This window comes from Homarus americanus, unplaced genomic scaffold (genome assembly GCF_018991925.1).
Source record: "Homarus americanus isolate GMGI-L3 unplaced genomic scaffold, GMGI_Hamer_2.0 scaffold4896, whole genome shotgun sequence".
In the NCBI taxonomy this organism is placed as follows: domain Eukaryota; kingdom Metazoa; phylum Arthropoda; class Malacostraca; order Decapoda; family Nephropidae; genus Homarus; species Homarus americanus.
Window position 1 is genome coordinate 6,328,419 of NW_024749657.1, and position 23,252 is coordinate 6,351,670.

General features: G+C 37.6%; 1 protein-coding gene across 1 annotated transcript; it reads right to left on the reverse strand.

Annotated features, from left to right (window-relative positions):
• Positions 1–11,397: 11,397 nt before the first annotated feature.
• Positions 11,398–17,901, reverse strand: LOC121853579 (two pore potassium channel protein sup-9-like). The gene is made up of 7 exons (XM_042347801.1): positions 17,140–17,901; positions 14,555–14,710; positions 13,683–13,825; positions 13,096–13,296; positions 12,589–12,707; positions 11,878–12,117; positions 11,398–11,738 (listed from the first exon to the last, which is right to left on the reverse strand). The coding sequence occupies exons 1-7, from the start codon at positions 17,264–17,266 to the stop codon at positions 11,594–11,596; spliced, it is 1,131 nt and encodes a 376-aa protein (XP_042203735.1). The 5' UTR covers positions 17,267–17,901; the 3' UTR covers positions 11,398–11,593.
• Positions 17,902–23,252: the final 5,351 nt, after the last annotated feature.

Consider the following 23,252-nt stretch of genomic DNA (forward strand, 5'->3'; position numbering starts at 1 on the left):
CTCCACGCCCCTACACGCCTCTGTGAACCTCTCCACGCCCCTACACGCCTCTCTGAACCTCTCCACGCTCTCTGAACCTCCACGCCCTCTGAACCTCTCCACGCTCGAACTTCTACGACTCTCTGAACCTTCCCACCTATGAACCTACTCCTCTCACCCATACAAACCCTTATTATGACCTCTTAAGAACCACTCCGGATATAACCTCCTAAGAACCCCTGAAATGGCCCTTAAGACCCCCTGATATGAACCTTAAACCCCTTATATGACCGCCTAGGAACCCCCTGAAATAACCCTTAAAAACCCGAAATGACCCTTGAACCCCCTGAAATGACCCTTGAACCCCCTGAAATGACCCTTGAATCCCCTGAAATGACCCTTGAACCCCCTGATATGACCCTTGAACCTCCTAACATGAACCTTAAACCCTGATAAACAAGAAGAGAAACAGCATAGACTCGACAATAATAGTAAAGAAGAGAAGTACAGGAAGACAAATAATATAATAAGAGACACGTAACAAAGGAGTATAAGAGACGGGAATAACAAGAGAGGAAACACAGAGGGGACAATAACAGAGACAATCGTTCCTATTTCATAAAAAATGTGAGATTATTAAGGGGAAACTATATTAAATGATTACAGTGAACTAACTTATTATTAACATTACTATAATATATTTAAAAAGTTAATTGGTAAATTCTAAATACACGTTAGTTATTAAAGAGTACTATTTCTAGTTACACTTTGAGTACGGTGGGAGGATCTCAAGTAAGCTGTATACAATGTACTATCATCGTACTCAAGGTGTTATTCCCATCGTACTCAAGAGGTTGGATCATCGTACTGAAGTGACTGATTAATTGTACTCAAGGGATTAAGCTAACTTCATGAATAATAAATTCATTTATAATACGTATGGGATGAAATCATTATCCTCAGGGGGTTGACATTGTATTTAGGATTTTAAGTCATAATATTCAAGTATTTAATCTCCATAATCAATAAACATAACTAAAGGGAAAGATTTCAGCTATCGTGTTTTGTTTTCAGTTTATGTTCGCGAGTCACCACGGCATGCAGGGTTACGACACTACGAGCATGCAAAAACCCTAAGAACAACGCCCCGTGTAATAGTTAGGAATTAGATTGCTTGTTGGATCCCTTGGAGTTTAACCTTACGATTAATCACCTTAACTCCAATGTAATGCAATGTAATGCGCACACACACACACACACACACACACGGTGAGTGAACAAGTGTGACTAAACCCGTAGGACATGGAGCCCGCCCTCTCTGTCCACCACACATTGTAGCAGTAATCCCCCGCTGGTCGTGTCCACCGCACCGTGTGAGTACTTCATTGTTGACCCCATTCCCTCCCTCCCCCCTCATCACCAAATGGGGGGTGGGGTGTGGTGGGTGGATATGAATATTGGCTAATGGTTTGTTGATGACGGTGGAGACGCTAAGTAAGGGAGGGGAGAGGAGAGGAGAGGACTGTATTTCACGGTCTATTCGTCTAATTATTATCTTCTATCTTTCTCTCTCTTCCTCTGTTTAATCCATCCAATAAAATACATTCATTCTATACACATAACGCACCATGATGAAGAGGCCAGGAACAGCTGTCTTCATCCTCCCCTCCCTACCATAAATTTAACGCAGAGTCAGTTCATTAAAGTGAGCTTGTGTGGGGCTAGTTCGACGCCATCATTACATCGATCCGGGTTTTAACGAGTCACCCCTGGGAGTATGGCCGCGCTTTCTATGTCTTAATCTGGTTGGCGTTTATTGAGATCATTTCTAGCATGTAATATGTAAATACTGGTTCTGTGTGTTGTTACCGAAGCAGAAACACGAGAAAAAAAAAGATATAAATATTAATATTCTTAAAACCGTTTTATTGATATACTTGCATTAAGATTATAAAATGCATGTGTGGTTTTAAATTAGTTTTCTCAAGTGGCTGAGTGTTAATTATCTACACACTCCTACACTTCCTTACACTCTCACACACCCTTACACTCACACACTCCCCCACACATGCTCCTACACATCCCTACACTTCCTTACACTCTCACACACCCTTACACTCACACACTCCCCCACACATGCTCCTACACATCCCTACACTTCCTTACACTCTCACACACGCCCCCACACACGCCCCTACACCCCCTCAGGTGACCTCTGGCCCCAGGGGTATAAACTACGTCAGGCTGTGGTGGCACCTGACGTAAAAATACTGTCACTGTACACCGTCTCTCTCCTTTCATCCTCCCCTACCTCTCCCCTCTCCCTCATCCTTCTCCTCCTTCCCATCGTTCTTCCGCGCCTCTCCTTCCTACACCATCATCCTCACCCACCCCTTCCTTCTCCCTTCCATCATCCTCCATCCCTCTATTCATCACCAGTTTCTCCCTTCTCCGTTTCTTTCCCGTCCCTTTCATCCTCCCTGGCCCTTCATCTCCCCACACCCCCCCCTCTGCCTCGCTCCTTCTCCCCAATAATCTCCCTTTACTCCCCTCCTTCCCAGTTATCCCACAAACATCAAGGTACTTTGTAAACACCCTGTACGGTATATGATCCACGCTACTAATATTTCTAAGTGATCGAGTCCTCCTTCAGATCCGTCTCTGTCGTCACTAGATTGAGTTGGTTAGGTTAGGTTAGGTTAGGTTAGGTGGTATTTGAGAAAGTGAGTGTGAACTAGCTTTTCAATCTTCATAGAGACGACAACAATTTATCTGTTTACGATTAGGTCTGAGACAATGTGGTTAGATCACCTATGACAGCACACCAAACGACTCAACCAAACTTATTAAAACAAATGAGATCACCTGAAGATTCGCCCCCTTGGATAATCTTCAGGGGAGTTAAAATGTGCAGTCTAAAATCCATAGGTTGACTTCGGCAGGAGAGTTAAGGTTGGGTCTGACATTACACACACAGATCATAACGACATTTTAAACATTATTTTCGTTCATTTTATCTTTATTTCCTCATCTCCTTCACCATATCTAAGATTTAAACATCGAAAATTAGCCTATAGGTGTAATTACCATAAACAATTCAGAATACTTAAGATGGCTCCCAGTTTCTTCACCTTCACCAATACAAAACAAGAAATCAACTGTGTTTACCGCGGGAGGGAAGACTTTTCTCCGCGGGTCAGTAATCAGCAGAACCTTTCAAACAACTAACTAGTAACTGCACGACTGTCAAAGGTTCACCAATTTGAGCTGAATAGACATATAAAATACATAATAAACATGTCAACGCTTTAACTAACTTGGAAATCCACTAGGTTTCTTCTTGCTCAACTTGAAGTGGTTGAGTGGAGAGCGGAGGAAGACGTCAACTCAACATCACTAAGGTTCACTGCTGATTACTTTGCCAATATATACTCTACGCCTTAACTTTTAACCTGTGCGACCCATTCCTCACCTGGCCAATCACATGACATGAATAGAGCAAACTAGCCATGTACCTTGACCAATTAGAAATAGTTGTTATGTATACGCATGCAGTTCATCTCTCCCATTGTGTCCGTGGTTCGTATACTCTATATAGTTAGGGGATAAACAAAAATGACTTACTAATACAATACTGAAATATACGATAAGTAGAGATGTTAAATATACATAGAGTTAACAGCTATTGGTTATATATCGTCGCTTACCGTACAGTGATATTACCATTTTTATATTTGTTTCTCTCTCTTTAAGCCTTTATCCGCTATAATGCAGCAATATGGCGGAAATGACATCAAACACACATATACTGTAGTCTCCCTTCACTCATACTTACCACTGTAATATACACGAATACCACAGTAATGATTATAAAAACTGGTACAACACGAGACAGTTCAAAGCAGAGAACATACTGTACATTCGGTAGTATAAGACATGGTATAATATTTTTCTCAAACGTTTCCTACGATCAGGTTACAGATTCTCAAAGTATCGAATGATAAATATTCCACCAAATACAACAAAATAAATATTATAATGTAGTACTACGCTTCAAATAACGTCATTAACCGTTTAACAAGGTTAGTAATTAACTAGTCCACCAACAATTATAAATTATGTAATATAGGAATAGAACTATCTGTCTGTACGAATTAAGTAGGTACAGTATTGTTTTATTTCTTGAGTTAGATTGAATGAATTAGTTACATTTTACGTTAATTTTATTTCTTATTAATTACCTTATCTCCGATTTGCTAGGAAGATGTTCTTAATCGTTTATTTGATAATTATTATGTGTCTATTTTCAGTTATTTATTAATTAATAGTTTTCTTTTTCTCTAATTAATCTATTGTTAATGTTTGAAATAATTTTTTGTTTCAGGTTATGATGCGACTGACTTTAGAATATTCTAGTTAATTATTATATATTTATCTCTTCTAATATACTATAGGACTAGGCGTGTGTCTGTCTGTCTGTCTGTTTCTCTGTTTGTGTGTGTGTCTGTTCTGGGCAGCCGAAACGGCACAATCGATTTTCATCAAACTTGGTGGGAAAATCGCAAAAAATTCGTAGTGGAACAAACCTGGTCCCATGTCGATGATTTCTTTAGGAAGGCATTAATTAACAATTTTATTTACGACGGAAAACGATGCAAGTCTACGGACTTGGCGCACCCTCATTTGCTGTACGCTAGCCAAGCACGAGCGTTGAAACTTTCACTGGGCACGAACGTACCCGCGATCACTCGTGTTTATCTATGATCGGTAAAAATTAATAGTTATGTTTGTTTATCTATAATGTATATGTAATTAGTTTATCCTTCAGGTAAAACTATTAAAACTTTGCAGGTCCTCCGCCTCTAGGTAAAGTCTCTACGGGTAATTGCAACAGTTTCCTAAACTTTTAAAGTCATATTAAAGAAATTATACGAGAAGCTTGGGCAGTAATCACGGTAAAAAATTGGCCCGGCAACTTCAAGTAATTTCCTTTAATTTGAAGAAAAATTACCAACTCTTTAAACTGTTTCAATTAGAGGGAAAAATTAGGGCGTACACGGTATTAATATTTTGGTTCGCGGTAAGTGTTCGTGTGATAAGCGTTCGTGTGGTTAGCGTTCGTTTAAAGTTTTATATACAGTACATGGTCAGGTTACGTTCAGTTCCTGCTGTTACTTACGCTCACTTCACCCTCAGTGATTGGATAAGCTGAATTCAATTTGCTTTTATTGATTGGATAATACTGCCATTCGGGATTGGTTTTGTCTACGTTCATTTTTCGTTCATGGGTTAGTAATTCATAACATTACGTTCAATTTGCCTCTCAAACCCCGGTAAATTTCAGCTCAGTTTGTGTTCTAGTACTGCATTTACTTAATTTGCATTCAAGCACTCTAATTCACACTCAATTTGTAGTGGTCTAGGATTAGTCCAGTAATGACGGTAAAAAGTTTGATTTACGTTTAAAGGCGCTACAATACTTGGCTTCGCTAAGACGAGTTAGCGGCGGTGTTAAATGCCTATGTTAAACCGACCACAAACTAGTTCATACGATTCTGTGAAATAATTTTTGGGCGTGAATGAGATGGGAATTATATTTTTAGGAATGAAAATTCTATATGATTATTTGTTTAATATTCTTATCATTATTATTAATAGTGGTAGCCATATTAGTCTAATTATTCCTGAAGTGCTTATGGAAACATTACGATTTGTATAAGGCAAAATACTGTATGGAAAATATAGGTTAGCTGTTACAGTACAAGTTAAGACAAAGTTAAATTAAAAATATAAATGAAATATAAAACAAACTTGACACAATTCTTAAGTTTCTCTGACCTTCACTATGACTGACCTCCACTAAAATCTGCTGGCGCCCAGACAATCAGACCGATCAACTGAAAAAGAAAAATCGTAAAAAAAAAAATAATCCGTAATTATGGATGCCAGAGTGCAAATAACCAGATAAACAGACAAACAAACCCCAAATCTGTCAATATTTCAGATAAAATTGTACATTCTAGTGATTAATTTTGATAAAAAAAAAATCACGAACTAAACTAAACCAATATGAAAATAGAAGCATAGTTTTGTTGGGAAAAGTTGGTCACTACGGCGCAATGTGACAACTTTGAGTCTTGCGATGATTCTCCGCCGGTGACTGTCATTTGTCCACAATAGACGATTGAGTCCTAACAAGAGGGGACAGAATCCCTTTGTGGGCCACATTGACGCTCCTCGGCCCCTCACGCTTCACCACCCGTTATCTCCTCCTTAAGAACCACTAATATCACCTAAGACGCTCTGCTTGGAATCTTAATCCTTCGTGCCTGAAATATATGGACTCTCTCTGGAATTTTTTGTTTGTGAAGATAAATATCGTAAGAGCTTTTTATTATTGTAGTTACCGGGGGGGCGTATTTCTCAATCTTCAGTGATCGAATGTGGGGCAATATGCTTAGGTTGTGACGTAATCAATCATTAATGGGTTTCTGTAGCCCAGGAGTAGGAGTCACTAAGGTTCGTCGTAGCTCATGATGAAAGAATGAAACTAACTGATTAACTTATGATAAAATACAAAAAATACGTAAAAAGTAACGTTAATATTATATCGAGATTACCAGACATGTTAACTTGACACCAGTTACGGTTATGGCACATTTTATAAACAATTATCTTCTTAATTTTTGTCTGATGAATTGAGTTCAGAGTTCAGTATTATTTATGTTATTTTACGATATTTTAGTGTTTTAGTTAAGTCAGGTGCATCATTCTTTTATCATCAGTGAGGGGAAATATTTATCGTACGAATCTCTGAGAGTAACAAGCAGATAATCCCACAGAACTTTATAAAACACAACACTTGGCGATTATTCCCCTCACTACAACGTATGTGTTTTTGAACGACCACGCGTGAAAAAGAAACATTTTTATATGTGCCTCAGCGACCAGCCGCCAGCAGCTTCCTTACTGATGCCATTTGTTGCTGGCGTGAAAAGGATAACTGACAAGCGTTCATGCACTGGCTTTAAGGGCATAAACAGGACGAATTACAGAGCACAAATTATGTCCTTATACGGTGAAGACATAAGAGCAAATTCAGCTTGTATCTGGCCTCGGTGTGTACGTCCCAGTGACATATATCAAAGACCAATTGATGTTAAACTGATGGGCACTTGATTACCCACGCACCGGAGGACAAACCCCGTGATTCTGGCGACTCAAAACCGCCTCTAAGACAACCCACAACAAGGGCTGAACTCTCCATATAAATTCACCCTCAAATACATCTTTTGAAGCTGGTAGGAGGCGCGAGAGATTATAATGTGTTGGTTTTTCAGGCCGCTGGTTAACAGAATAGGTGTCGGGTGACGGCGGTGCGGGGCGGGGCGGGAGCACCACCAGCCACTACAAGGGCGACACGCAGTATGGTGGTTGTACCGACTCACAGATTTCATGCACACTTCAAATATTAATGAATATTTTTTCTTCACTTTACACGTTGATGTACACGTTATGAATGACCATGCATACGAACACCACAATATATATTCTGCTGAAATACATAACAGTAATCTAATATTTTACTAGTACTGACGATCTCCTGTACTACTTAAGAGTGAAACCATAACTAGGCCTTATAGTGCACCCGTATGATATGGTTAAGGATACAGTATTACCTAGACTCCAGGACTAATACACACCTTACCTCACTGAAATAAGTTCCTGTGATAACCTTATAGTCAGTAATTACTACCATAAGACCTACGTGTTTTAATAATGATTTGCATTTACTTAATGAGGAGAACTGTCTTACTGTGAGTTACATCTTATGATTCTACTAATAACATCTAATTAAAAATAGACAAAAAATACCTTCATACATGTACGTATATTAACATTTACTTCTTAATTATGACAGTTAGGAGCTACACATACCTTGAGACATTTAAAACAGATCAGGTGGGAGGAAGAGACGATGTGTGGCGCCACTATGCACAGACGCAACACACTAAAATTCCCTTTATTTATGACACATTCACGTCAGAGGCGGCGTTATGGTGTGATGCTCTTGGAGAAAATAAAATAAAATAGATGAAAATTTAATCCACATTTCTAATTCTATTTTCAATCGTTCACGTTTCTACAATATGTAATGTAGTTTGCTGTATATTAATGATGTCTGTATAGCCCAACCGTAATACATAATACAGGGTGTTAGAAAAGTCTCTGTGCAGTTGTAATAACTAACCCTACAGATGTTCCTTGTTATACCTACATTGTTATACACATTGTTCTACATACAGGTGCACAGAGACTTTTCCAACACCCCGTATAACTACTACAGTATCTACATAACACATATTTAAAGGCAACAAACTAAAATATAATACAAACTTGTAAATGTTTATAAAATAACATTAAATATCGTTTCACGGTTTATAAATTCCTCTCTTAAAAAAAAAAATCACCAAAATTTTACCAAGTTTATTGTCTATTTTCTAGCTAGTATTTTTTTTCTTATTTACTGAGATAAATTAACTATAAAAATAGTCATTGATAATATTTCAAGTAATCGAGAAACATTAGTGAAACGAGTAGCTAAACAAATGATCAACGATAAATGGCAATAAAAACAAGATGTGTGATAATGGCAATAAAATAAGGAATATATAATAACTAATAAATGTCATAAAGTTAGGAATATGTGAAAATTGTGATAAGAAATACGTGATATATAAATAATTATACCTATGTGAAAATTATGTGACGGAATGAAAATTAAAAAAATAATAATTTGACAAATACGTAACTTTATACTTATATCCTCCAGTCTTATTATTACTTCTATATCAACATAGAAGACTGATTAATACTGTAACTCAACCCCTAGATTCTCCAAAGGTCCTACAAGGAACAGTGTTGGTCCGAACTGGTAGAATTTAGGCAAAACACAAGAATATTTTTATAACTTTAGATACGCTAAATGTACCCTACCTTATTTCCTTATCTTCATGGGGAATAAAATACCTTATATCACATGTATATTGTATTGAAACGTATAATTACATACAACTTAATTGCCATATCATTAGTTGAAAATACTATCATTGCCTAATGCTGAAAGTAATATAGATTAAGTTTAGTAAATGTTAACTGATGGTGAAATAAAGTAGTTTTATATTATCTAAATTTAACCTTTTCGGTATATGATTATTAGGAAAAAGTCATTATTTTTTTTTAATGTTTAGTTCAAATAAAATTATTCTGTCGTATAAAGGAACTACAGAAATTTAAAATATGAACATTCAACATTTGCCACGTCATTCAGGTCGCACAGGAGAGCAATTGCATACTGATATATGTCTGCTATAAAAATATAAACACATTCCCTCAACATTCTCTCTAGATTCTTATAAAAAATATATATAGATGTGCATTAGGTTATATATCTATTGTGCATTAGAAACTCTGGTGGTTTCTGTGGAGTATAATAACGTTCATCGATAACGTCATTACCCGAAGAGCAATCAACCAATCAGCTAATGTGATGCCACTGACGTTATTGATCATGTGATTTATTGTCCCTTATTCCAAAACAATCCATGTAGTAAAACCAAAACACAACTACCGGTAACTATCGTGCAACTAATTACATTAAGTAGTACTCAAAAGGTAAACAAAGACAATAAAATTATGCTTAAACAATAAAATTACATAACACTTTGGCACCAACTTTTTTTTTCCCATTAATTATGCTTCGTATCTCTAAATGTCTGTCCAGTTATAGACAATTGACAAAGATAATAATACTTCCTAACTTCTATACATAATTATATACATACAAATATCTATAATACTTAGGATGAAACATTATAGGCGATGCTGTATATAGAAATAGATTATACAGAAGACACTTTGACAGGCTTATCAGTAAAGATATTTTTACTAGTTAAACTGAGATTATACCAGTTATAGTTGACCATCCCGATTATACCAGTTATAGTAGACCATCCCGATTATACCAGTTATAGTAGACCATCCTGATTATACCAGTTATAGTAGACCATCCTGATTATACCAGTTATAGTAGACCATCCCGATTATACCAGTTATAGTAGACCATCCTAATTATACCAGTAATAGAAAACCATCCTAATTATACCCGGTAGGTCTAATTTTTATAATATATTGGTCAGTTTTGGCAATACTGTTGTTACAATAATTAGTTCTGGTAATACTGAAGTTATAATACAATTAGTTCTGGTAATACTGATGTTATAATACAATTAGTTCTGGTAATACAGATGTTAGTTATAATACAATAATCAGTTCTGGTAATACTGATGTTAGTTATAATACAATAATCTGTTCTGGTAATACTGATGTTAGTTATAATACAATAATTAGTTCTGGTAATACTGATGTTAGTTATAATACAATAATCTGTTCTGGTAATACTGATGTTAGTTATAATACAATAATCAGTTCTGGTAATACTGATGTTAGTTATAATACAATAATTAGTTCTGGTAATACTGATGTTAGTTATAATACAATAATCAGTTCTGGTAATACTGATGTTAGTTATAATACAATAATTAGTTCTGGTAATACTGATGTTAGTTATAATACAATAATTAGTTCTGGTAATACTGATGTTAGTTATAATACAATAATCTGTTCTGGTAATACTGATGTTAGTTATAATACAATAATCAGTTCTGGTAATACTGATGTTAGTTATAATACAATAATTAGTTCTGGTAATACTGATGTTAGTTATAATACAATAATCTGTTCTGGTAATACTGATGTTAGTTATAATACAATAATCAGTTCTGGTAATACTGATGTTAGTTATAATACAATAATCAGTTCTGGTAATACTGATGTTAGTTATAATACAATAATCAGTTCTGGTAATACTGATGTTAGTTATAATACAATAATCAGTTCTGGTAATACTGATGTTAGTTATAATACAATAATCAGTTCTGGTAATACTGATGTTAGTTATAATACAATAATCAGTTCTGGTAATACTGATGTTGTTGATGTTCTTCCTCAACAATTTTTCTGCTTCTTCTATTTTCATTTTCTTTCTTCTTTACTTCTTCTTTCTTCTTGTATAACCTCTTCCAGTTCCTCTTTTTATTTCTCTCTTTCTTCTCTCCCTCTTTTATCTTTCTGTTGTATTGCTTCTTCCTTTTTCTTATTCATTTCATACGAGAGATGTAAGAGTCAGTCATGTTTTTATTTCCCAGGTTATCAAGTCTCGGATTAAGTTAGGTTAGGTTAGGTTACATTACATTAGATTAGGTTAAAATTATGGATAGATTAGGTTAGGTTAAGTTATGGCTAGATTAAGATAGGTTAGGTTAGGTTAGGATAAAATTATGGATAGATTAGGTTAGGTTAAGTTATGGCTAGATTAAGATAGGTTAGGTTAGGTTAAAATTATGGATAGATTAGGTTAGGTTAAGTTATGGCTAGATTAAGGCTAGGTTTAGGTTAGTTCCGATCGAATTAGATTGTTATAGTTCGTGGACGGTAAAGTAGCCATCACTCTTACCGTCACATCTCAACCCCTGATACACCTCTGTCCCTTCACTCAGACGGACGATCTCTTGGTCTTGAGGTAGTTGGCGACCATGAAGGAATCGTGCAGGAGAGGTGGGAACTGGTCGCTCTGGTGGGGGTCGATCTTGCTGCCTCCTCCCTGTTCCACCAGCAGGTTAGAGATCCTCGACGGTGACCTGTAATTAGGATAGGTTAATGGCGGCCCTCTCTCTCTCTCTCTCTCTCTCTCTCTCTCTCTCTCTCTCTCTCAAGCAAAAACACTCTAAACAAGACACCAATTCACGACGAACCAACCAACCAACCACTAAGACTCACCTGACGATAGAGTAGCGGTGCCTGCTGTCGGTGGGGCTGTGGTGAGGCCGAGGGTAGCAGGTGCAGGAACAGACGGTGGCGATGCTGGTGTAAGACCCGACGCGCCCCTCGCCCAGCTCCGACTCGTGGGTACCCGCCAGGAGTTTGCCGTTGATGGCCATGAGTTCTCCGTCCAGGGTCACTACCGACTGGGACGCGTCTTGCATTTCGTAGTCCCCAGCCTTCACTTCGTCGGTGTTCCTGGAGGTGGGATGATAGTGGTGAGAGGCAGTGTGTGTATGTGTGTGTGTATGTGTGTGTGTGTGTGTGTGTGTGTGTGTGTGTGTGTGTGTATGTGTGTGTGTATGTGTGTGTGTGTGTGTGTGTGTGTGTGTGTGTAAGTCATACCTGATATGACCGCCAAGTGCCAAAAAAATTTATAAATAAAACACATAAGTTGTGGAGTGACTTTAATACTCACAAAGGCCTTTTAAAAGAGTTATTTAGAGGGTATCAAGATCCTTTTTAGCTCCATATATTGACTGACAGAGGAGGAGGAGGAGGAGGAGAGGGAGGAGGAGGGAAAGAGGAGAAGGAGAAGGAGGAGAAGGAGAAGGAGGAGGAGAAGGAGGAGGAGGAGGAGTAGGAGGAGGAGGAGAAGAAGGAGGAGGAGGAGGCGGAGGAGGAGGAGGAGGAGGAGGAGGAGGAGGAGGAGGAGGAGGAGGTACTCACATGGTCATGAAGCGAAGGACGAGAAGGTTGATGGAGGCAGCGACGACGGTGAGGCCAAAGAGGATGAAGACGAGAGACAGAGCGACGTAACCAGGCTTAGTGGTGAGGGCGTTCTCCTTCTGCACGGGGAGAACAGGATGGTGAGCTTCTCAGGCTATCTCTCTACCTCTGTCATAACTCTTCGCTGTCAATCATTGCCTGTCTAACTCTCTCTGTGTCAGTCCGTCTCTATCTCTCCTTTTCTAATTCTATCTCTCTGTTTATCTGTGCCTATGTCTGTTACTTTCTTGTTTAATCCTCTCTCTACCCATCTTCCTTACGTCTATTCCCTTACCCCTACGCCTTTCTGCATATTAAAATGTGTACGTTCATACTTTGGTACTTTGACTATAAGGAAGAATAATTGCCACAGACGACCACTACCACGACCCATTCCTTCTACCACCACTACCACGACCCATTCCTTCTACCACCACTACCACGACCCCCTCCACCATCCCTCATTACCTGTAGAGCCACGAAGTCGCCGAAGCCTATGGTAGTGAGCGTGATGAAACAATAATAAAAAGCATCTATGTAGTTCCAGTTCTCGTAGTGGGAGAAAACAGCTGCTCCCGCGGTCATGACGATAGAGGAGAGAGTCCCAGTGACACATAGTTGGTTCACGTCGGTCGCTTCAGTCGTCGTACACCCCAGCATCTTTTTCATCTGCGGCAGGAAGGTTCTTGTGAGGGATATATAATTAGTAGAAGGGCGGTGTGTGTGTGTGTGTGTGTGTGTGTGTGTGTGTGTGTGTGTGTGTGTGTGTGTGTGTGTGTGTGTGTGTGTGTGTGTGGGTATGGTAAGAGTGTTACAGTGATGTCATAGTGAATTACTGTACAAACACAGGTTGAAAAGGAAATGGCATCACAATACATACAGGTAAAGTGATTTTATTTTTTTTTTGGGGGGGGGGCCAACTACAAGAAAAAAGCCAAAGTGAAAGGTAAGCATCTGCGGACGAGTTATGGGATGCGATCATGTGTTGAACGGCCCATCTATAAATTCAACTTTGCCGTTCATCCTGGTATGGGGGTTATAGAGGAGAGACTTACCTTCTTGATAATGACGGAGGTGAACTTGTTGAGACGTTCACCAATGGACTGGAACATGACCATACCCAAGGGGATGCCCACGACGGCGTACACGATACAGAAAGCCTTCCCGCCCACGGTCTCTGGAGTCGAGTGCCCATACCCTGAAGAAGGTAGACCCACAGCAGTAATTTATTATCATCGGAAATTAGGAAACTCTTTACATACATACATACATACATACATACATACATACATACATACATACATACATGCATACATACATATACATACATACGTACATACATAAACCACATTGACCTTAACCTAACCAAACATGAAAACATTATCCGAATCTAACTTAACGTATCCAATCTTTAACTTATCTAACCAAATATCACTCACCGTAAATTTAACAAACCTAACTTAAACCAACAGAATATAACTTAACCTAACTAAACTTAACTTTATTAAATCTAACTTAACCATGTCTAGTAAAGTGACCAAACTTAATCTAACTCAGTCTAACCAAACCTCTGTGAACCTAATCAAACTTAACTTTAACCAATCCTAACTTAAACCAATTAAACTTAACTTAATCCAACAAAACCTAACTTATCTACACCCAATCCAACTTTACCTAACCAAATCTAGCGTAACATAGCCAAATCTAACTCATTCTAACCAAACCTAATTTAACCGAACCAAACCCATCCTTATAGAATCCTAACCTAACCTAACCTTGACAATCCCAACTTATCGTACCGAGACTTAACCTAACTTTACATAACAAAATCTATAACCCAATATAACCTAACCTAATTTAACAACGCCAAACTTAAACTAATCCACCCAAAACCTGACTTACGCCACGATATGATTACGTTACTCACCGATCATGGCGACAACGACGGTGACGAAGTACAACGCTCCGGCGAACTTCCACTGCGGCCCTGCCTTATGTGGCTGGTTCTCGATGATCACCGTTTCTATCAACTTGTACTCAGACCCGCTGATGTTGTATCTGCCCAGTAACTCCTGTCGGACGGCTGGTTAATGGCAGAAAATATGTTATTTGTGTGTCTAAGCAAGGGAGAAGATGGTTTAGCTGCCTCGCGCTTGACAGGAGAGACGCAAAGTAGGCGTCGTTGTTGTTGTACGGCAAAGAGGGAGAGAGGGACGCTGTTGGTTTGGCAGGAGGGTTGTTTGGCTAGGTTAGTTTATTATACAATTGAAAGCGGGAGGTGAGGGGGGGGGGTGTAAGTGGTATGTGGGTAATGAATACTGATACTGGTATGGTAGGTTGTTGAATATGCAACATTTAGGAAACAGTGTGATGGTTACGTACCTACAGCTTACAGAAGAGATCATTTACATTGAGGTCAACAGAGCGAAATCACATATTAAGTATTTTAGACAATTGTTCATAACTAAAAGTATATATATCTATATATAAGGGGCCAAAGATACATTTTTTTATCAATTAAATGTGATCTAATGCTGTTTTTTTCTTTGACCTTTAAAGGTTAGGAAATTTCATTAACTATTATTAAATCATAAGAATAGGCATAGAATAACTCGAAATTTTATTGTAAGCACATTTATGATTTTTATTATGATAATGCTGTATAGAAATATTTCAGGTCAACCGTAAACATTATTTATAAATATTGTTAACTAGACGAGTATTAATAGTTATCAATAGGAATACAAAAGTTATGTTGCGGAAACTTACTTCTACACACAATAATTTATATCTCGTTACTAACTTGTGTTGGATGATGCATTTTAACATTTTGTGGGTACACCTTAAGAGGTTAGTTCAAGGCTTTAAAGCAGGCATGAGAATGATTTTTGGACACAAACAAACAAACACACACACACAAACATATACCACGTCACCATCAACCATACCAAGACCATGGTTATGCACATCAACCTCTCCTCCGACATTGTCCCACCCCCTTCCATTAATTTAGGTCCCAACACACTCCAGGTTGTAGATTCTACGAAGCTCCTCGGCGTCACCATAGACAACAAACTAAATTGGAAACCACACGTCAGTGAAGTTGTCAAATCCTCCAGTTTCCGTCTCCACCTCCTCCGCCTATTCAAGTCCCTCGGAGTTCCTGCCCCCGAGCTCCTCAGTGTTTACTCAACATTCATACTTCCCAAGCTCACCTATGCCTCCCCTACCTGGTCTTCCTCCCTAAATGCCACACAACGTAAACACCTAGAAAAAGTGCAAAAGAGGGCATGCAAGATTATTCTCTCCCTTCTTACTCCACATATCAAGAAGCGATCAACACACTGACCCTTTCGAACTCTCACTGACCATCACCACGACCTCATCTGCAAATTTGGTAAGAAGCTTCTGCACCATCCTCGACACCGGCTCCTACTACCACCTGTTCGACACCACAACCGCATCCAGCCTATACGTGCACGAACTGATCGCTATAAGAACAGCCCAGTCCCAACCATTGTAAAAATTATCAATAACTGGTAATAAACCAGTGTATTCACTCCCAGTAAATACTACTTCTTGCACTGTCACTATGTTGAAATGCCCTGTAGTTTGAGCTTTTCCCCATCTAGTTATTTTATATCTTATTTATATCACTTATGTTATTTGTATATTATTTGTAATTCGAAACCCATTCCCCAATTATGTAACTGTATATTGTCAGCCTTCTGGCTGCCAAGCTCTTTCAATAAACAGTTAATTATTATTATTATTACACAAACACATGCACACACATTAACAAACACATGCACACATAAACAAACACACATACACAAACACATCATTATTATTGCACACACATACCAAAACACACATACAAACACATACACAAATAACACACACACACACACACACAAACATCACTGTGCCAATTTTGAACGCCTGAAATAATGCTTTAAACGGGGGTTTGTAATTCTCGGTGGTAAAGCAACAGCATTGATGAGCGTTTACGGGAAATGTGTAGGCTAGGTGAAGCCATGCTAGGTGGTGGGGGGTGAAACATGCATAAAACAACATGGCAAGCAAACATTTATAAAGGGTGGTTGTGCATGCTAAATAAAACTAACTTTATTTTGCAGATAACAAGCATCATGTTGTAGACAGGCTATTGTCACACAACATTTTAAAGCACCGAGGAACTTCCAGTCTTTTAGTCAACACACTCTAAGCTTAAAAAAAAATCCACGACAAAAAATCTTAAGAGGCTTTTGTTTTATTTTGAGTTGGCCGTAATACTTGGTCTAAGCTTTTGTTTAACTGTTCGCAGTCCAGAACTAGGCCTGTATTTTTTCTACTCCTCTACAGCACTAAAGCTAACTACTAGTAATTTCCCAGGCTGCAAATAAAGCATCACTAACTTAAAATCAACCACAACTTATGTGTACACGACATATAATCAGCCAGAACCTATGCACAAATAAAAATCAGCTGGAAATTGATGTATAAACTAACTTTCAATGATCCTCAGTCTCTCGGTCTCTGTGTCAGACTCCAGAGCGTCGAACACCGCAGCACCTATCAGGAGGTACGTGAAAGTACATACCACCAGCGATAAAGTCCGCACATTCTGCTGGCGCATTCTGACCTCGGCTTCCACCTCGATCTTCAGCGTGGCGACTTCTGGGAACAAAAAAACTTGCAGTCGTCGACTGCAAGAGTATTATGCCTTTGTTTCTGTTTTAAATACCAACTAGTTAGCTGGTGAACGATAACTCCTTCAGTTAGATTTCCTCTGATCTTTATTTAAATCACTTTGTAAATATTGTTATTTGTAGCAGTTGGTAGTATTTTCTGTTGTTTTTTACACTGGGATACCTAGAAACAAAATCTCCATAAGACTGCTTTGATGCAGTATCAGTTACTAATACTTGTGAATAAACAACTGCAGTAGGTCGATCTACACTACGGCACAATCCGGAGGTTTCTTTTTCTTGCGTTGGATGGCGTGTTGTTAGGCCCCGAGTAGCCCCTTCCCTAGCTCTTTTAGCTGTATGCAGATGCCACAATTCACACAGATGTCTGGCTGCAGGTGTCGGGCGGTCACAGGCTGTGTATCAGCTGAGTGTGTTTACATGTGTGGGTCGGCGCATGCGTGGTACCCCAGCCATGCTCGATCAATACTCGGTTTATTTCATCACTACCAATTCTTTTGTCAGGTTTTATATATGTCAGCAATACATTAAAATTTTATAAATTCATGCCTCATCGCTCAGAACCATGTCCGATGAGTGGATGTATAGAGTTAAGTAGTATGTGGGTGGAGACGTTCATTCGAAGGATGACACCAAGGTCTCACTCGCCACCAGTTCTTTCGTTGGTAAAGAGACCTAGCTAAGGTAGATGACTTAAATGAGCTAGCAGAGAGTTAAGAGCGCCAGTAGAGACTTGCGTGACCTTATCAATCTTAGTGCATCCAGGCCCAGGAGGGTGAAGTAGAGTAACAAGAGAGCAGGGAGAGACAGGGACTTCAGTGTCGCAGAGAAATCTTTAAAAAGTTGGAGACTTTTGAAAGTGTAATGTCTTGGTTGTTGATGTGCAATGGTGAATTGCGGTGTTTTTGCGTATTTGTAATTTAGAGATATGAATTGATGGAAAGTGAGTGTGCTGTTTGTACCTGTGAGTTGAGTGTGTTTGCCCTGGTGAGATGTGAATTATGCGAGGTGAAATGAGAGTTGTAAAGGGTTTGTCTAAGTGAGGGAAGGACATAGAAATTGGAGGGTGGATCGGCACAAAGTTGTAACCATCTGATGGGTATGTTACTAGATGAAGTAAAGATACCATGTGTGATTTCTCAAGTTTTTGTGTCAAGTCCTAGCTAGGATTGTTGCCTGTTTTTCATTAGGACCGGGCATGTATGTAAAAGAGGCGCCGATACCGCTTAAAAGGAACTGACCAGTCCGCAGCTAGATTTGAGCCCCATAAGGACCGTTTCTTCTCGTGAGGGTGGCCCATACCTTTCGTAGATAGGTCGAACAAATCTGCTACCGACTCGATGGGGTCCATTCATCCTTTCTTAGCATGAGAAGTCTATGTTGAATCTCGGGGTATCCAGGAAGCATTTGGTCAATCGCTTTAGTAAAAACTTCCTTGATGTGAGAAATCAAATTTCAGTGAATGTATTGTGCCAATTTTATTTTGTTATGTATGTAACCCTAAATTTTGTACTTTACCTGTATATCTGTGCATTTATTTAATATGTATGTTTATCTGATTTTTTTTTCAATGTTGCAGCTTGAATTGTATAATATCCATGGGTAGCATTGTGTACTATATTTATTTACATAATTTTATTCCATAGGTGTATAACTATTTTTATATACCTTTCAGTGTGCGAATTTCATGTCTGAAATATTTTTGACGTGTTATTGACAATAACAATTATTCATTTTATGCTCCACCGGCCATAACACGTGAAACTAATAAGTTACCCCTAGAGAGGCTAGTTTTCTCTGGCGAGAAGTACCATCCATTTTCTCTCTCTGCCCGACCCATTCGTATCTCGTGGACATACCGGTATATACAGTATTTGGGGTTTACGTAATGCTAAATATAAGTGATTGTAAAAGCATATATTTCTTATAAAGTTAAATATTTTATATATTAACGTTAGTGATATAAATTTAAAACACTCAAATATAAAGTACTGTAGATTGGGTGATGCCACTCACTGATGGAAGCAGTGTAAATTTAAATGCACTGGGCTACCATAAGGAAGAGATTCCAACAATCTCGGGTCTTTGTACAGTTCAGTCTCTGACCTAATTCCTTGTGTATATAACTGTCAGACACATACAAGAACAAAGAGAGCTGCTGTTGGCGTGTAAGGGGTTATGTTCTTACTTCAAATGCGTCCTCTGACTAATGTGCCTATTCTTTCCTGATACATTATTACTTATTTCCCTTATCTCCCTCAGTACATTTTAATTACTTAATTCCCTTATCTTCATATTTATCATCTACAAAAATCTATTCATTCTCATGAACAGTAAATACATTTTTATTTTCAATAACAATATAGAGAAAGTAACTAATTTCTTTCGTAATAATAAATTTGAGTTTTATTCTTCCATAGGCAATTAAAATATACAGATAGTCCACAACAGCAGTGATTATAAATATTTCTTTAAGATTAATTCATTGTTTTAAATGCAAGAAGGATCTCCATATAAAGACATCAATAGTCAACCCGAGAAAACAGTTGGAAGAGATTAATGGAAGTTTGGATTACATCTCAAAAGTGAAAGAACATAAACTACAGTATTTGTAAATGAAAAAGAATACTTGTACTGTACTGTAATTACAGTGAGCCTGAATTTATCAGTTTGTGTCTCTTTCCTTCACAACTTCAATAAAATATAGTTTTATTTTGTATTTTATATGAATATCAGGGGTTTTCTGGGTCACTAACCTTAATTTTTATAACCCCACTACTGTATAGGACAGGGGGTCACACACCAGTAGCAGTGTTAATCCAGTCACAATCTGTCTGTTCACCCTGTCCAACACCGAGATGTTCCTTTATAAAAACCAACTCCTACAGGTTTCCCCAAGATTATAAAACCTGACACAAACATTTAGGTGAGACAGTAGATGTGCATAATATGATATGGATCATGTCAAATTGTTCTTAATATTGCCAAAAGTAATCATGAAAGGATAATGGAGGGAACTATCATGTGCACTATGTAACAAGGGTCATGTGGGATGATTATTTTTCTGCAAATTTTACCATCATTGGAACTCACCAGCGAAGTAATGATATACAAATACAGTATTTAATTGTACCAGGTATTAGTGTTTATGTTCCATAATACTTGTCCTTAATTGTTCATAAAATATTTGTGATTACTGACCTCAAATTTGGCAAAATATTGTATGTTATATCAGCCTTCTTGGTGGTTGAACACTTCCCAATGCTACTTTAGAAAAAACATAGCATTTATTTCTCATTTTACATAATTTTTGTTTGTTCCTATGTTCAGATATTACTATTTTTAATTGATGTATTAATTAATATATCAAGTAAATAATAACAATGCATCAACCTTACCAATCAATCAGATCTTCATATCTGAGAGTTGGCAAAACACATGATTAAAGAGACAAAAAAACAACAGTGAATTCTACAAGACTCACTAGCCAAATAACATGTAGAGTATAAGTTAAACATGACTTTAAGGAGATTTGGTGCCAAGAGCAATCTCATCAACAGAGAAAATCCTAACCATGGAGATCTGACAGCTAAATCTAATATATAATCTGAACTCAGCAACAATGTAAACCTGAAAATAAATCCCAAATTTATATAAAAACAATAATACTCTTTAAGTGAGGTATGTGTACAGTATATATTGATTAACTGCTGGAAGAATTGTACAATGCTTGGTGTCTACATTCATGAAGACCTTAACATGATCTACTGTACATGAATTTATTATGAATAATTTACTTCCACTGTCATCATCCAGACCTAATGTGTTTGCCTTAGTAAGGTTATAATGAAGATTATACAATATACAATACTGTAGTTACAAGAATAGAAATGATTGATAAAACCATCCCTTACATACAGTAGAAATACGTAAATTTGTTAAAATAAACTAGGATATTGCAAGGATATGTATAAACTATACTCATTAACAAAATGTAATATTTTTCTTAGTCTTTGTTGTAACCATTAAAGGGCAGCCATCATCAGTGGAAGTTTGCTGTAAGGACGGTGGCCATCTATGGAAGTTTCAAGTTTCATCTTTGTGCAGAGGGGATGGAGAGGGTAAGGAATTCTTAGCTGCCGTTTAAGTGTTAACAAAAGATCTATAATGTCTGCATCAGAGAGGTTAAGGGTAAAATATTCAGCAAGAACTTTTCAACAAACTTTCTCAACTGACCTACAATAACCTAAAGTGAGCAGGGAACAAAAGAGCAACTATTATGAAGAAAGGTTACAGACTTACAGTACGTACTGTACAGTATCTTAATGACCCTAATGCCGGCTAATAATTATTCTTTAATTTGAAGATATGAAATACTTAAGAACTAAACAGCAATACTTATATAATAGAGGATAAACTACCTACATAACTCAGTGGTGGAAGAATACTATACAGTTGAAAGCACAGAGATTTATATCAACATCTATGTAAGTGAATCATATATTGTTTGGGTTAAAAGTAAGGTAAAAATATATTGTATCAAAAAAATCAAATATTGTACTTATAAATATATATGTAACATACAGTCTAACAGTTTAATAGTGATGAAGTGAAAAAAAATCCATTCACACCATTTACACATGAACACTTAATTAAAATGGGCAGTGCACAGGACCCGTGTCCAGTTCAAGATAACACTTAAGTGTGATTATTCTGAACTGGAAGCAGAGTTTAATACTTGTGTATTGCTTAGGTATTATAACTGACCTTAATAGCTTAACTGGCCCCATATTGTCTTTTATTTAATATAGTGTTGTTTAAGAAGATTATCTTATGTAAACTACAGCAATAAACTTAACCATATCAAGTATGAAGATGTAAGCATATGAAAACATAACTGTCTTTCCAGAAAACGAGATCAACTATTTTTATTACTTATGACATTAAAAATACTGCTTATTGTATGAGTAGTATAAATGTTATTGCAATTTGTTTTGTGAAGAAATGTTCAAAGAAAATTCATCATACAGTATCAGATTTCTCTAAGACCTTGCATTTGTATACAGTATATATTAACCCCTTTAAGGAGTAGTGTCACACCTCTATATTTTATTCTGGTTAACCCAAGATGATTTTATTCAGCCAAGAGAAACCCCCTACCACTCAATGGGTTAATACATATTAAAGTTATTATTAAAAATCTATTAAATAAGTATATCTAATGCCTTAAAATCTTTAAAATAATGTACACAGGTGTTGACCGTTATACAATGGGGTTAGGGACTTCGAAAAGCCAACGTAAGGTGATCGATCATACTCAAATATGGACAAAAAAATTAATATATATTATAAGGTCAAAAACATAAAGAGAATAAGCATTTGTTATGTGTGCAGAAGTTAAGTGTGTGGACCGTGGGAGGGGAAGGGGGAGCAGGAGTGGGTGCAGCATCAAGGATCTCAGCCTCCCCCTACCATGCCAATCTGTGAGCTGCATTATTATTTTTCAATTCATAATGTCAGGTAGATACAGTATATGTAATTTTCTTCTGTTTTACTTTTTTTTACTCAGTTACAGCACACACAGGGAGAATGGGAAGGGGGGGGAGCTGCATGAGTTGTCTTGGCTCGCTGTCTCGTGTGTGGTGACAAGACTGCCAAATGACAACGAAGTATTTTTTTTTTTTATTTATTCCTCCTGTTTACTGGTACAGTACAGGTACAGTATACATTATTTCTATGTACAAAGAATAGCATCTTCCACACACAAACCATCCTCTGAGCAAAGGAACACATTTCAACTGCTTAGCCTGGCAGTCACCTGGGACAGACAGAGCCTCCCACGCGGCATGTGTTATGCCATTTCAAGATTGAGTTATCATATCTTGGAATATTCCGAGCTATTGCACATCACTT

Excerpts from the sequence above, each read along its gene's own strand:
- LOC121853579 (XM_042347801.1), bottom strand. The coding sequence starts at position 17,266 with ATGCGCCAGCAGAATGTGCGGACTTTATCGCTGGTGGTATGTACTTTC. Across the intron at positions 13,826-14,554 it reads CGTCGTTGTCGCCATGATCG|GGTATGGGCACTCGACTCCA; the intron begins GTGAGTAACGTA and ends TACCTTCTTCAG. Across the intron at positions 13,297-13,682 it reads CCTCCGTCATTATCAAGAAG|ATGAAAAAGATGCTGGGGTG; the intron begins GTAAGTCTCTCC and ends TTCCTGCCGCAG.